Here is a 16,896-nt window from a genome sequence, read left to right on the forward strand (position 1 = left end):
CAGCCACAACACATAATTGCAAATAACATGCCTTACTTTAACACAAAATCGACCACAGAGTCCAGCGTTTATATTTTTTCCACGAATCTTTGAGTTAACGTACTAAACATGAGTGGAAGTGTATAGTTTACAATGCAGTCATGCCACACGTCAAATCATCATTATATTCTGTTGATAAAGTTGCATCTTGTAGTTGGATTAGAAAGGGAAGTGCTGCACAATAAACGCATAGATTTTAATAAGCTGTACATGCAATGCATAATGCTGGAAAGATTGACTTATATAACATTATAACACGTGGCAAAAGGTAATGCATAAAAACAACTGTTTAAAAAGTGAAATATCACAAAACGCTTACAGTTATAGGGGCTGATGCTGCGCCACTTCACGCTGCCCAGATGTTCACAGTGATGTAACGAGCAAAGGGGAGTCTCTGGCCGAGTTCTAACCCCGCCCACAAGCGACGTACATCCAATCAGAGACAGATGAAATACATACTCGTGTCAGTGATTGGTCAACCGAGACCTGAAGCCATGAGCGCCTGATGAGCTCAGCCCATGGATCCTGCTGTCTTCGTCAAGAGCATCCATCTGCACCACACTAACGCATTTACATTGGAGCATTAGAAATGAAAAATGCATGATAAATTGCAATTCGCCAGTATAGCACACGAATTTATAAAAAATGTATCTGCAGTGGAAGTCGTCATAGTTGGGTTAACTTGAATAGCAGTGAATGGGAGAGTACCACAAATATATTTTTTGCAATCCCATTTGCTCAAATAGCAAAAGAAAAACTCCATGGTAGTGTTTTCATGAATTTCAATAAAATTAAAAAAATGAGAGAGACTGATAACGGCTGTCAGAAGAGAGAACGATGTCAAATTTACCGTCCCTCCCATAGACACTGCATTAATGTACATACATTTAAAAAAACAAAAAAAAACAAACATGAACAACTTTCGAGGATTTACGATGCTGATGACCGTTAAACGCGTCATATCAACCTTTTCATAAACACACGTAAAACCTTTACTTAGTCCACTGGCAAATTTGTAGATAAAACATCTCACTTATTATTAAAAGCTAATAATCAGTGTATAATTGCCATCAAAAACATAAAAGAAATAGCATCTTATAAAGAAACGTATTATTACATTTATTATTGATGCATTTTTAATTTATTTAAAATTTATTTTAGTATTGAAAAAAAAAACAGTTTGACTCCTTGTGTGTTTATTCTTACAGACGGATTATTTAAAAATTTTAATACGTTGAAAAACTATTTGATGGTGTTGGTAGTTTAGTTTAATTATGGGTCTGGATAGAAAAGATTGCATGTTGTTTGTCACAGAATGTTTAACCTCAATATTTGTACCGTCTTTGTTTAATGCAAATATGTTTCAACTACAGTACATTCGGAGTTTTAAATAGTTTTCCTTCCGCTAAACCATTACTTTTACTTTGAAGTGCAGAATTGTACAGACCGGAAACGGAACTACAGTAAATAAAAGTTTTGAGTAACTTACAGTTGCACGACTACTGTCAGGTGCAGAGTTGTTTTGATACATTTTAAATAATTTGTAGCTGTGCAAAATGGGTCGCAAGGTTACATTGGCGACTTGCTCCTTGAATCAGTGGGCACTGGATTTTCAAGGCAACTTGACAAGAATACTTAAAAGTAAGTTCTGATTCTTCACCTGCAATTTGTAACCAGTAGTAGCAGTAACTAACATTACTAAAGGTCTTATGATCTTAAAGTGACCTCGTATCATTTTAGTTCTACTTTATTCTCCAAAACAGGCATTGAGATTGCCAAACAGAGAGGAGCCAAGTACAGACTGGGACCAGAGCTAGAAATCTGGTAATATTGTCACTCACAGACTAGATATTTAACGAATATGTGATGCATTTGTACAACTGAGAATACATGCAGACACGCAGTGTATGTATGTATGTATGTATGTATATATATATATATATACATAATTTAATTTAATTTATGATACATACGGGTATGATACATTTAATTTATGATACATACGAGTTAGTTACTAAAATTGTTGTAAAAATGTTGAAAACTGATTATACTGTATTTGTGGTCCTTCACAAATCTTTCATATACATCAGTGGGTACGGCTGTGCGGACCATTTCTACGAGTCAGACATCCTGCTCCATTGTTTCCAGGTTCTGAAGTCGCTCTTGGAATCTCCTTTGACCCAAGACATCATCTGTGATGTGGGAATGTAGGTGGTATTGTTTAAAAAATGAGGAAATAGAAAAACAAGTGTATGGTTTCTAATGCATTTAACTTCACTTTCATCTGCTCTGTCCACAGGCCTGTGATGCATCACAATGTTCGATACAACTGCAGAGTCATTTTCTTGAACAAGTAAGATATTACTATAGTACAGCATTATAAAGCATTTGTATTACTGCTTAATAATCAGATAATTACAATAATGCAAAAAATATGTATAATCATATCTTATTATATATCTAATTATATGTCTATTTTTATATTTGACAGAAAGATACTGTTAATTCGTCCTAAAATGCTCTTGGCTAATTATGGCAACAACAGGGAATTTCGATGGTTTTCACCCTGGAGTCGACCCAGGTATATTCCATGATCTGTTGGTTAAATCTTGGGGTCATTTGCCTAGCAAAGTCTTTAATAGTCAGTGATAAATGATAGATCACATATGAAATAAATTGCGTTGCAGATATGTTGAGGAGTACTTTTTACCCAGAATGATACAAGATCTGACAGGGCAGGTAAAATAATATTATCTTGTAATATCTAATTATAAAGCACAATTATTAGTGGTATGTAATTATTAATAATGGTTCTTTGGTTTGGTGCTCATGAAACCAGCTCAAAAAACTTTTTCACAAAAAAAACTAACAAAAAAAAAAAACTAATATTTTTGTGGAAACCGTGATATACAGCCATTCAAAAGTTTGGTATAAGTAAGATAAAAACCAAAAAAAAAGGAATTAAATAAATTAATACTTCTGTTCAGAAAGGATGCATTAAATTGATCAAAAGTAAAGACATTTATAATGTTAGAAAAGTGTTCTATTTCTTTTGAATATCTGTTCATGAAAGAATCCTGACAGAGAAATAATCCAGAAATATTTAGCAGCAAAAACTGTTTTCAACATTGATGATAATAAGAACCATTATTAATAATTAAGTACCAAAAATAAATATACTCTTAAAGGGGTCATATGATGCTTTTTTAAAGATCATTATTTTGTGTATTTTGTATAACAGAATATGTTGACATGCTTTAATGTTCAAAAAACACATTATTTTTCAAATACTGTACATTATTGTAGGTCCTATATGCTCCGCCTCTCTCAAACGCTTCGTTTTCTACAAAGTCCCTCCTTCCGACAAGCGCAGTCTGCTCTGATTGGCCAGCTGACCCAGTGCATTGTGATTGGCCGAACACCGCAAGCACTCGTCGGAAATGTAACGCACCTTAACATAATCGCGAGCTTCATCTTTCAAAATAAATGTAAAGACAGTAAATAATGTCATTAGTTTTACCATCAGTTCAAGCCCGAAAGGGGAACAGACACAGTAATGATGCAGTACACAAGCCATGGTTAAGACAGCTGACTCTACTGTGATGTGACGCTGTCTTAGATATGTGGGGGCGTGTTAGAACGAGCCGTTTTGGGGGGGTCGGAGTCTTAACTTTGATAAAGAATATTTTAGGGGGGTCAGAGTCTTAACTTTGATAAAGAATATCTCTTTGGTTTTGAGACTTTAGTCTTTGCAACTTCAGGGATCTTATCTATTCACGAACAGCTTGTAACACTCCAAAGAGAAAGGAAAACTTGAAATCGCATCATATGACCCCTTTAATTATTCTTATTCTATATATGTATATTTGCAACGACACATTATTTGGCATAAATAATAAGCTCAGCTGTCCTCATTGATAGACCACAGTTCCGTTTGGAGATGGGGTGCTGTCCACCAAGGACACCTGCATAGGGAGTGAGATTTGTGCTGAGCTGTGGAACCCCAGGAGGTAATGCTCTGCAAACAATGATCTCATAAATACTGTATGAATGTCAAATTATTGTTTTTTAACGAAATCTTACTAGGCTGTTCCTTTAATCCTTTCCTAATCTCCTGCAGAGAACATTTAGACATTTAGACATTTATGTTATGCTATAATCTGGTGAAATAAAACATGAATGTAGTTCCATAATTGCTTTTCTTTGAAAAATGTAACTAACTTTTACTTTTCTCTTTAGTCCACATGTTGACATGGGTTTAGATGGTATTGAGATCTTTACCAATTCCTCTGCAAGTTACCATGAGCTACGTAAGGCTGACCACAGGGTGAACTTGGTCAAATCTGCCACCACTAAGGTAAATACATTATATTAATATTTCTGAATGACTTAAATCATGTTAAAATAGAAAACCGTTATTTTAAATTGTTATAACATTTAACAATATCACTGTTAGCACTGTATTTATGATCAAATAAATAGGCTACAGCCTTGGTGAGAATAAGATACTTTTTCAAAAACATCTTTCAACAACTTCTTTCAAAATCTTAATTATTCCAAACATTTTACAGTACATATGAATGAATCCAATTATAAGTGGCCTTTGTAAAGATAGTGTTGACAATGAGCCTTATATTTAGAATATGTTTGTTTCAGAGTGGAGGGATCTATCTATTTGCCAATCAGAAGGGCTGTGATGGAGACCGTCTGTACTACGACGGGTGTGCTATGATTGCCATCAATGGAGATATTGTTGCCAGAGGAACGCAGTTCTCACTTGAGGATGTAGTATGTGTCAGTTCACACTTATTTGAATAATGAAACTCACCCCAGTGACTGTGATTAACATGCTGAATATTTTAGTTTGATCAACCAGATTTCTTCTGACTTGCAGGAGGTTGTCACAGCCACTCTTGATCTGGAAGATGTTCGCAGCTATCGAGGAGAGAGGTGTCACCCACACATGGTGAGCAACATTAAAAGACACCAGAGTTTAAAGTGACAAAACATGCTTTAAATATGTTTCTTACTGCACAGGAATATGAGCACAAACCTTATCAGAGGATCAAAATGGACTTCTCTCTGTCTGACTGTGATGACAGGTGTCTGCCCACACACCAGCCTGTTGAGTGGATTTTCCACAGCCCAGAAGAAGAGATCAGGTAACTTTAATGGGGGAAAACAATTTCCTACACATAACCTAGATGTATACATTTAAAGGAATAGTTCACCCAAAAATACAAATTTGCTGACAAGTTACTCTCCCTCAGGACATCCAAGATGTAGATGAGTTTGTTTCTTCATTGGAACAGATTTGGAGAAATTTAGCATTACATCACTTGCTCAGCAATGGATCCTCTGCTGTGAATGGGTGCCGTCAGAATGAGAGTCCAAACAGCTGATAAAAACATCACAATAATCCACAAGTAATCCACACCACTATAGTCCATCAGTTAATATCTTGTGAAGTGAAAAGCTGCATGTTTGTAAGAAACAAATCCACAATTAAGGCATTTTAACTTTCAACCATTTTAACTTTAAAGTCGGCATGAAATCAAAATTGACTTTATTTACTTTACTAGCACACATTGCTAGTCTTGATGTGAGCAATTAATCTGTGCAAGTTAATCCGCTGAAAAAAATTGTTTGTCTTGGTAATCTTTAATCAAAATCTGAACATTTGCTTCTGCTCTGGAATGGCAGTCCTTCTCTGATGATGTCAGTTTGACGGCTTGGGCAGAATATCCTTAAACACACCCCTCCAACCGTTAGATTGCTATGAGTGAGAGACAGAGAGGAGGAGCGCCAAAATAAAACCATGCCCTCTATTCAATATTCCGTTTCAGCTGGAAATACGTCATTACACTGAAATAAAGTCGGCAGCAACTTCCGGGTTCACGCGGACTTTAAACTGATTTCATGATAACACTTCCTCCAATTAAAAAAGTCTGTTCCAATTAAAAAAAGCTGTTTGGACTCTCATTCTGATGGCACCCATTGACTGCAGAGGATCATGATGTAATGCTAAATTTCTCCAAATCTGTTCAGATGAAGAATCAAGCTCATCTTCAATGCCCCGAGGGTGAGTAACATTTTCAGAAATTTTACTTTCATTTAAAAACTTTAGTAAATGTACACACATATTGGGGTACAAATGACGAAGACCACACTGAAAATCAGTACCCCCCTCCAGAAATAAACAGAACGTTTAATGATTTTTGAACGCTTTAAAACATTAGATATTATATTGATATAAAATGAAGAATAATTTTTTAAGACTCCATTTCTAGAAATATTTTAATTTCAATTTCACTTTTGCTTTTCATTCAAATTGTTATGCAAGTAATATCATTTGCTATAAGTTTTTGAAAAAATATATTTTTTAATAACAATTAGTTTTTAAATTAAAAAATAACAGAAAGTAGAAGCATTTTCACTTGTGGATGACTCTTTATTTTCATATTGCAGCAACCGACATGTTTTGCTGCTCTCTAGTGGAGCTGTACAGTAATGCACCCTCAAACTCCCATTTGTGTAAACATCAATCCCATAAACCCAATTATGACTTAAAGAGCAGCCAGTTATTAAAACCAAGTGATTTCAATTTTCCTGCAACATGCCAAATTAGTGTTCTGGTCCAGTGAGACTAGTTTTGTTACTTTAGAGGTTTAGAAGTACCTTGTGACACAAATTTTTTTGTGGCTGTATCATCTCTGTTTGCAAATAAAGATTCAGGAGGATAAACTGTGAGAAAGAAAAAGTGTAATACCCACATAATAATCTTTACAACTGTATACAGTAAACCAGTATGCAAATGTACCTTTCGTTATTATAAATTATATTTTATTGGTGCAGCATTTATCAAGTTAATTACTACATGTTTATTTTGGGTGTTCTTTTAGTCTTGGTCCTGCCTGTTGGTTATGGGACTACTTAAGGAGGAGTGGACAGGTGTGTTTTTTTAATTCTATTTTGCATGTAAATATCAGTGTTTATATTGTGCTGAATATAATAAAACTTGGGAAAACTTGAATAATAAAACTTGGTGCTTGTTTTCTTACCAGTCTTCTTAGCTAATATCTTTATTTGCATGTTTATGCTTATGGTCATGAATGTGAAGATATAGGACATCTTTAGCTAATGAGATTTGTGTGTTTTGTTGTTTTCAGGCTGGCTTCCTTCTTCCCCTTAGTGGTGGTGTGGACAGTTCATCCACTGCTTGCATTGTGTACTCCATGTGTGTGCAAATCTGCCAAGCTGTCAAAGATGGCAGTAAGTCCAAAACACACACACACACACACCAGCTCTTCAGAACATAAGAACCAGCTAATTGAAAGCTTATCCTCTAAACATGTTTCCCATTCTTCTCAGATTCTCAGGTGCTGGAGGATGTGCAGCGGGTGGTCAACAATTCGTCCTACAGGCCTGAGGATCCACGTGAGCTGTGTGGACACATCTTTACCACAAGCTACATGGCTAGTGAAAACTCATCTGAGGACACCCGCAACAGAGCTAAAGATCTTGCTGCACAGATCGGCAGGTCAGTGGATGACATGGAATCTAGTCAAAAGTTAATTAAGATTTGTTTAATTTTTTTTAAGTCTCTGGTGCTCACCAAGTCTGTATTTATTTGATGGAAATTACAGTAAAAAGAGTAATATTGTGAAATATTATTGCAGTTCAAAAGAGCTGTTTTTTATTTTAATATATTTTTTTAAATGTAATTTATTTCTGTGATGGCAAAACGTCTCAGGTTACTTATGTAACCATGGTTCCCTGAGTAGGGAACGAGACACTGCGTCCTCTAGGGGTCGCTATGGGGAACGCCTCGTCGTGACCTGTGTCTGAAGCATACATTGAAAAAACACCTCAGCAGCGGCGGGCCCTGAATCGCGGGAAGCAGATGGCTGCCCCTCTTTCCTCGAAAAGAGAGACAAATGAGAGCGGAGCTTTGCAAAACGCTCGCAGTGCACGCCGATTGCCCCCTCGGAGACATCACGTGCGTGCTCTTTGCCCAAACAAATAACGCATAGATCGTGTGTGTCATCAGATGTTAAACAACGTCAACACGGATGCACACATCCTTAAATGCTTTGCTAGTGCTCACCATAATGAGATAAATAGAGATCGCTCTTGCCACAGAAATGCACGCTTCAAACAAAACAGTCAATGAAGACGAAGAAGAGAATGATGTATGCTCCCGGCACCTATTTATACTATAGTCGCACCGGTAGTGACGTCATGGCTGTCGCCGGCCAACGAGTTGGTGTTTTTTCAATGTATGCTTCAGACACGGGTCACGACGAGGCGTCCCCATAGCGACCCCTAGAGGACGCAGTTCGAAGTTCCCATGAAAGGGAACTGAATTTTCAGCATCATTACTCTAGTCTTCAGTGTCACATGTTCCTTCAGAAATAATTCTGATTTGGTGCTCAAGACACGTTTCTTCTTATTATTAGTGCTGAAAACAGTTTTGCTGCTTAATATTATTGTAGAAACTGTTATATACTACCATTCAAAAAAATTTGGATTAAAAAAATGAAATTAATACTTCTATTCAGCAAGGATGCATTAAACGTGACATTAAAGACGTTTATAATATTACAAAAGATTTCTATTTCAAATAAATGTTGTTGTTTTGAGCTGCTCATCAAAGAATCCTGCAAAAGATTTATCAAAGTTTCCATAAAAATATTCAGCAGCAAAAACTATATACGACATCGATTATAATAAGAACCATTATTAATAATTGAGCACAAATAATTGATAATTGAGCACCAAATCAGCATATTAGAATGATTTCTGAATGAGCATGTGACTCTGAAGACTGGAGTAATGGCTGCTGAAAATGCAGTTTTGCCAACACATTAATAATAATAATAATATAATTATTCCAATTATAAATGAATTGTAATAATATTTCACAGTATTACTGTATTCTTTTATTATTATAAAAAGTCATATATTTATATAAAAAACATATATAACATTTTAAATCAAGATTTTTATCTGTTCTCCGCTCAGCAATCACCTAAATATCAATATTGACATGGCAGTAAAAGGCATGCTGGGAATTTTCTCTATGGTCACAGGGAAGTGGCCTCAGTTCCGTGCTAATGGAGGAAGTGCCAGAGAGAACCTGGCACTGCAGAACGTCCAGGTACTGCACCCATCATAGACACTGATGCTATGAATAAATTTATGAATTTTTATTAGTGACTTGTAGCATATTTTTCTGCAAAGAATACATAGTTACGTTTTTCAGCAAAAATACTTTGGTTGACAACTGTGAGAGTCTCAGAAATACTAATAATTTGGAAAGCTGCATTACTCAATAACATTCCATGAATGTGCAATACTAAGATTGTTACATGCCATTTTGATATGACTTAGATGTTGATGATTTGTTTTATATGGCTCTTATATGATTCACGACATCACAAAAGCACGGGCTTGACTAAGCAGTTTCTGTTGAAGTGATGCTAATTTGCTGACTTTTTTAATATGCAATTTGCTTGCACTGTAACACAACCACCACGATTTTCACAGAAAAATATTGCAGTTAGTCAACCTAAGCGTCAAACGACCTGCAAATTTGCTGAGTTTGGGCTCTACCTTCTGTTACATCCCTATTTTTTTTAAACATAACTAACATAGTAACATTATGCAACTCTTTCCGGGAAATAGCTTGCGCTTTAGATTGGCAAAGTAATGCTTGATTAGAACCTATCTAAGACAATTAGATATACTGTACATGATGTCCACAGCTTTGAAAGTGGTATAGTGTGCTCTTAAAAGTAATGTAACCACTTAAAAGTTTGCAAAGAAGTAAATAGCAGTTTGACTGTTATGATAATGTGAACTCACACAAGATGGAGACCCTATTCATATCAGTAGCCTAGAAAAAGCATAAACGAGTATAAGCAATTCTAAATCTGTGGGGAAACATTTTCAGTTCAATTCAAATTTATTTGAATAGTGCTTTTCACAACAAATACCGTAATTGTTCCTTAACAGCATTATTGCACTAAGACAGTGGTGAGCCAAAAATAGGGGCAAATAAAAAAAATGTATCCTCAAATTATGTGCATATTTTTATTTTATTTTACTTTGTCAAAAACTAGGCCCATCAAAATAATCAAATAATCATGATTAGTCTCGTGATTTTCAACTAGTCTTTATAAAGCAAAATGAAATGGTAATAATATCAAATTTTATAAATGTATTAAAAATTGTCGCATTAAACATTTAATATCTTAACGTGTTATTTTTGATAAGACTTTAAAATGTGTTTAAATCATTATCTTTTTTTTTTTTTCCACAAACATTTTTGCGGACCTATACTGTAGAATATGTGCTAACACAGGTTTTAAATTGTTAACATTCAGTAACTAACTACATTAGTTAACATGAACAATTAACTAAAATTAGTTAATGCACTGTGAACTAATATGAACATTAACATTTTTATTGACTAACATGAATAAAGGTACTGTAAAATACAGTATATTTATTGCTAGTTCATTTAATGCATTAACTAATGTTAACAAATGAGATACTTTTGAATCCGCAAGTCTGATGTAAATGCATGATGCATGTGTGTGTATGTTTACTCCAATACAGGCTCGTATCAGGATGATTTTGGCCTACCTCTTTGCCCAGCTGTGTCTGTGGGCTCAGGGAAAACCTGGTGGTCTCTTAGTTCTTGGTTCAGCAAACGTGGATGAGAGGTGTGTCTTTATGTTGTTCTTTCCTTTAGTATCCAACTGTCAATAGTAATAGAGGTTGCTTAAAAGAAAGTATCATTTGTCTTTGCAGCTTGACTGGATACTTCACAAAGTACGACTGCTCCAGTGCTGATATCAATCCCATTGGAGGTGTTAGTAAGATGGACCTGAAGTGCTTTTTGCATTACTGTGTTAAAAGGTTCCAGCTCACTGCCCTCATAAGGTGTGTAATCCTTCCTTTTGTCGCACATTTGCTGATCAAATCACTGGTGTAGTTACATAATCTTGATTGGGTAACACTTTACTTGAAGGGGTGTGCATAAGACTGACATGACACCTTCATAATCATGACATGACACATGTCATGAATATGAAGCAGGTTTTATGCATGTTTATGACAACTGTCATTAAGTGTCATTCGCTCAGTTATGTCATTTTTAATGCAAATATGACATTATTTGACCTAACCCTAACCTGTGTCATGTCATGATTATGTAGGTGTCATGTCATGATTATGAAGGTGTCATGTCAGTCTTATGCACACCCCTTCAAGTAAAGTGTAACCATTGATTGTTTTAGCCAACAAAATTGAAGAAAAAAAAAATCACATTGAGTGAAATTTAAAAGATGGACAGTTTAGGGGGAGACAGACCACTCATAGAAAAATGAATAGGAGAAAATGCTTTTCGAACTGAAATACATGGCCAGTCTAAAAAACAGTTTAACATTATTTACTTTTTTTTTTTTTATCAAGTTTTCGAAGTCTCTAATGCTTAGCAAGGCTGCATTTATTTATTTAACCATGCCGTAAAAGCAGAAATGTTACAAAATATTATAATTTGAAATAACTGTTTTCTATTTGAATACATTTTAACATGTTATTTATTCCTGTGATGGCAACACTGATTTTTCAGTAGACCATTACTCCAGTCTTCAGTGTCACATGATCATTCAGAAATCATTCTAATATGCTGATTTAGTACCCATCTTCTGTACAGCATTTTGGATGCTCCACCTACTGCAGAGCTTGAGCCACTGACTGATGGCAAGGTCGTCCAGACTGATGAGGTAAACATAGCCAACCTCATTCAGTGATAAAAATTAGGTTTTGAATACTACCGCATTTACAAGTCATTGTGATTGAGACAGGATGCGCAACTGTGTGCCAATAGTTGTACAGTACTGTCTGAAATATATTTAAACTGGAAAATGTACCGTTTGACAGCCATATGACTCCTGCAGTGTAGGCTATGTATTTTGCTAAGCCAATGTTCTCATGAAAATATTTTCTTCGCGCTCATGTGATTTCTGCTATTTAAAACACAAAGCAGAATTATCACAAGCAATTCTTGTTGTCATTAAACATTAAAATCTAGCATGTCATGGGAAAACATAATCCAAAAGCACTGCATACATTACTGATATTTCAATCTACAACTTGAATTTGTGTCTTTTTTTGAATCTAAATGTATGCAAATAAAAAAGCATTCTGTTTACTTCATCACTTTAATCACACCAATAAAAAAGTGCGTATGCAGGGTCCAGAGTGTGCAGACCGAATGCACATATGTCTCGTGTTACATATATGTATTAAATTATGAACAATGACGGATTGGAGATGATAATTGTATGTTGTATGCCTATGTGGCTTTGGCAAGCAATTTTTTTAGTGGCTTTTAAAAAGTGGTGGGGATGGAATCAACTTTGGCAAAGTGGTCAAATAGCAATTAAAATTCAGTTTAATTAGAGACTTTTAATTTGTTTTTCAATTTAATAAGTGTTATTTCTCTGATATAAATTTTTTTCTTAATATTTTATATTATTTATATTTTATATTATATTATATTTCCTCGCATTCAAACTATTCAGTTTTAGGTGGAATGAAAATATAAAACATTATATTTATACATTAATTATTCTATACATATAATGTATAATATCTTGTAGTAAATAAATCAGTGTTGGATATGTAACTGAGTGAAAGGAGAACCTATTTGATGTCTGATATTTTTGCAAAGTACTGTGTACATTTATGTTTTAAAATTTATGTAGGCATTAACATTTGTATTAATTTTATTATTAAAAAAAAAAAAAAGTTAAATATTTATGTTATCCTTATTTTTATAGGGCATATTTACTTTGCTGCTGAGCCTTTATGTACTTTTTCCATCACTATGTGCATGCAGTCAGATAGTTTTACAGCTCTGAGACCTTATGCACTTGTCTCTGTGCCCCCCTCCCACAGGCTGACATGGGAATGACCTACTCAGAGCTATCTGTGATTGGCAGACTCAGGAAGATCTCCAAGTGTGGCCCATACAGCATGTTTTGCAAGCTCATTCACTCATGGAAAGAGACCTTCTCTCCCTCACAGGTCAAACGTGCCCTAAACTTTACAGTACTCGTATTGCCTGTTACTTTTAAAAGCAGTAAATACTAATATTTGACCACCATTATTTTATGACCAGTAGGGTAACTTTGTCCCATGCTTTGTGCAAATGCCATTTTTTGGGGTTTTGCAGGTGGCTACTAAAGTGAAACATTTCTTTAGGATGTACTCAATCAACAGACATAAGATGACAACAGTAACACCCTCTTATCATGCTGAAAACTACAGTCCTGATGACAACCGCTTTGACCTCCGTCCTTTCCTTTACAACACACAGTGGCACTGGCAATTCCGCTGCATCGACAATGAGGTCAGCAGTTCTACAGAACAATGTGATTTCATTAGGCTGTATTATACAAGCTTTAATATTGAAACTTTACACAAATACTGTACATATATATATATATATATAGATAGATGTAAATGTTTGTCTGAAGATGTTTGTACGTAGTTTTTCTATTTGTATGAAATCCATTCTGTTTTTCTGTTGTATAGGTGGCTATGATGGAGTGATATGGAAGGTGTATGTACAACTGTTATCAGAAGCCATTGATCCTTGGTCCAAAAACACGGAATCAATCAACAATGAATCGGCTGGTTGCTGTGAGGTTTCCGCCTAAAATGTAAGCGACCTAATATTATTGTATTTGCTTATTGACCTGTTTATAAAACTATTAAACAGTTGTAATGGTGAAAACGTTGCGTGATGTTGCCTAACTAACTGTATTTTAAATATAAAAACTTTCCATTTTGAATTTTTACCTCAGGATACTGAGTTTCTTAATGTTGCGCGTTTTGATTTCTCCTGGAGAGGCAACCTTATAGCCTACTGTCAATAGATGCATTATATACAGTAGCTATATCCACTATTCGCCACTTACTCTAAATGTAATAAAATCAGAATAACACTTGCGTTTTAGTGTTTACATAGTTATTTTTGGTTACTGATGTTTTAAGCATGTTACTGGCGTTAGTGAAGCGTTAATGTCAAGCCCTGGAGTCTAGACGGCCCTGGCCGAAGATGTAAATGTTTGTTTGAAGATCATGTCTGTATGTAGTTTTTCTATTTGTATGAAATCCATTCTGTTTTATGTTGTATAGGTGGCTATGATGGAGTAATATGGAAGGTCTAAGCACAACTGTTATCAGAAGCCATTGATCCTTGGTGGCCACTGATGTGATATTAGACGCACAGCAGTTCTCTACACTCTCTCTGTGTAGATGCACATGCAAGGCAACTTGTTCCACTTATTAATATTCTTGTTTTTATTAGGATGTATAAATCCTAAACAATGTCTTCAGTTATGTATGTTCACATTATAATGCAAATAATCAGGTTTATGATTATTGATATACTGTATGGTAATGGCTGTTTGAAAATAAAACAATACATATGAAAATGTTCATATGCAGTTACTGTTAAAGAAGATGAAATCATCTTAGTGCCAGATATCCTGTATTGTAACTTCGACTTTCATAATCTTTCATTGAAGAATTTGTTAAGAAACAACCATGTTAGTCCAGATCAGCTCAAGTGTGTAGTGTAAATGACTCTATAACCAAACTAAATGACTGCAGCATTTTTATCAAGAACACAGTCATGCCAATGCAATAACAATGATTACTGGGTCATTCCTTGCAGTATCTCTTGAACTCTGTAATATAATAAATATTTCTACAAAAATGAATATGGCAGTTAAGGTTTCTAAATTGTAGCTTGATTATCTGCAAAGTCACAAGAAAACAGGAATGGATAGTTCACCCCAAAATGAAAATTCTGTCATCATTCACTCGCCCTCATGTTGTTCCAAACCTGTATGACTTTCTTTCTTCTGTGGAACACAAAAGACATATTTTTGTTTTAAAGAATGTTGGTAGCCAAACTGTTGGTTACCATTGACTTTCTTTTTATAGACATAGGTGTTCTTGAAAATATTTCTATTTTTTTACGACCACAGAAGAAAGAATGTCATGCAGGTTTGGAATTGCACGAGAATGAGTAAATGCTTTTAACTTGAGGGTAATTTTTGAAATTATAAAAATAATTAAAAAAATGCTTTCATGAGAAACAGAACGGAACGTTTTAAAGTGAGTCAAACCAACTAATGCAGAAAATCATCAATTTTTTTAAGCTTAATTCTTTGTTAATGCTACTGTTGTCAGTGTTATTGCAAAGCTGCTGGTTATGGTTTTCCTGCCAAACATGTCACTTCCTGGAGAATTATTTTGGAAGTGGCTTTTTGTTTAGATAATAGTTTCAAAAGACTAACAGGATAGAATGCGATGTTGAGGACAAATAGGCTATTAGATTACCAATTAAAAAATAAATAAATAAAAGTGCGATTTTCATATTTTATTCGATAAATGGCATACAATTATTTGGAAGAGATTTCCCAGCTAACAAAAAAAGGTCCCCAGGACGTCCCCTAAATGGCCTCTGCAAACGTCCCCCAGACGTCAGCGTGTAGGGTCCCCTTGAAGGCGAGCGGACGTTCGCGAAGACGTCCTCCGGACATTCAAGGGGACGTTCACAGGACGTGCAGCGGCCATTCGGGACGTTTAGGGGACTTTCGCTTTAAGTCCTCTGAATGTCATTTTGACATTTCGAAAGGTACTTGAACGCTGTCTCAAGGCAGAAAGCACGAGAGGGCGGATGTGGACGAGTTGGGTGTTAGAGAATTTACTTCCTCTTCGTATGTGTGAAACGGTCTGAACAGTGAACACACACACACACACACACACACACACACACACGTTGGTACAATATCATACAAGCGTGCGCACAGAAGTTTTATATAGGCCTACATATAAATGAGAAGAAAAGAGTTTATTTCAGGGAGATTCATTAATCTATTAGTTAACTGTTCTTATAACCCGTATTAAGAGTGTCGCCAGTAAATTCTCACGCTTGCTCAATCCGTTTGCAGCTCATGACGCAAATTAACTCTAAGTAAGGAAAATTTAGGACAAGCTGAACACTATAGGCTCATAATTCTCCACCACTCACCTAGATTAAAATTAACCGGTTACACTTTACTTGAAGGGGTGTGCATAAGACTGACATGACACCTACATAATCATGACATGACACCTCCATAATCATGACACGTGCGCACAGAAGTTTTATATAGGCCTACATATAAATGAGAAGAAAAGAGTTTATTTCAGGGAGATTCATTAATCTATTAGTTAACTGTTCTTATAACCCGTATTAAGAGTGTCGCCAGTAAATTCTCACGCTTGCTCAATCCGTTTGCAGCTCATGACGCAAATTAACTCTAAGTAAGGAAAATTTAGGACAAGCTGAACACTATAGGCTCATAATTCTCCACCACTCACCTAGATTAAAATTAACCGGTTACACTTTACTTGAAGGGGTGTGCATAAGACTGACATGACACCTACATAATCATGACATGACACCTACATAATCATGACATGACACGTCATGAATATGAAGGTTTTTTATGCATGTTTATGACAACTGTCATTAAGCGTCATTCGCTCAGTTATGTAATTTTTAATGCAAAGATGACATTGTTTGAGATGTCTTTGTTATGGGCTATGGTTAGGGGTAGGGTTAGGTTAGGGTTAGGTCAAATAATGTCATATTTGCATTAAAAATGACATAACTGAGCGAATGACACTTAATGACAGTTGTCATAAACATGCATAAAACCTCCTTCATATTCATGACATGTGTCATGTCATGATTATGAAGGTGTCATTTCAGTCTTATAC

General features: G+C 35.3%; 2 protein-coding genes across 3 annotated transcripts in view; one reads left to right on the forward strand and one right to left on the reverse strand.

Annotated features, from left to right (window-relative positions):
- LOC107686818 (7-dehydrocholesterol reductase) overlaps positions 1-447 on the reverse strand; it is a 6,629-nt gene extending 6,182 nt beyond the window's left edge. The window contains exon 1 of one of the 2 annotated variants that reach the window (XM_016483945.1): positions 359-447. The gene's annotated coding sequence lies outside the window, so the exon portion shown is untranslated. Of the gene's footprint in view, positions 1-36; positions 53-358 lie in introns of those variants that run through there. The other variant, XM_016483946.1, reaches the window with a different exon arrangement.
- Positions 448-1,523: 1,076 nt separating this feature from the next.
- LOC107686870 (glutamine-dependent NAD(+) synthetase-like) lies at positions 1,524-14,769 on the forward strand. The gene is made up of 21 exons (XM_016484017.1): positions 1,524-1,680; positions 1,803-1,863; positions 2,130-2,246; positions 2,339-2,392; positions 2,531-2,620; positions 2,727-2,778; positions 3,961-4,049; positions 4,279-4,396; positions 4,696-4,827; positions 4,934-5,005; positions 5,077-5,201; positions 6,942-6,990; positions 7,209-7,311; positions 7,411-7,579; positions 9,064-9,199; positions 10,663-10,769; positions 10,858-10,989; positions 11,765-11,834; positions 13,012-13,140; positions 13,289-13,465; positions 14,257-14,769. Exons 1-21 carry the CDS (start codon positions 1,596-1,598, stop codon positions 14,272-14,274), a joined length of 2,085 nt encoding a protein of 694 aa, XP_016339503.1. The 5' UTR covers positions 1,524-1,595; the 3' UTR covers positions 14,275-14,769.
- The last annotated feature ends 2,127 nt before the right edge of the window (positions 14,770-16,896 follow it).

Source organism: Sinocyclocheilus anshuiensis, unplaced genomic scaffold (assembly GCF_001515605.1).
Source record: "Sinocyclocheilus anshuiensis isolate Anshui unplaced genomic scaffold, SAMN03320099.WGS_v1.1 scaffold773, whole genome shotgun sequence".
Taxonomy (NCBI): domain Eukaryota; kingdom Metazoa; phylum Chordata; class Actinopteri; order Cypriniformes; family Cyprinidae; genus Sinocyclocheilus; species Sinocyclocheilus anshuiensis.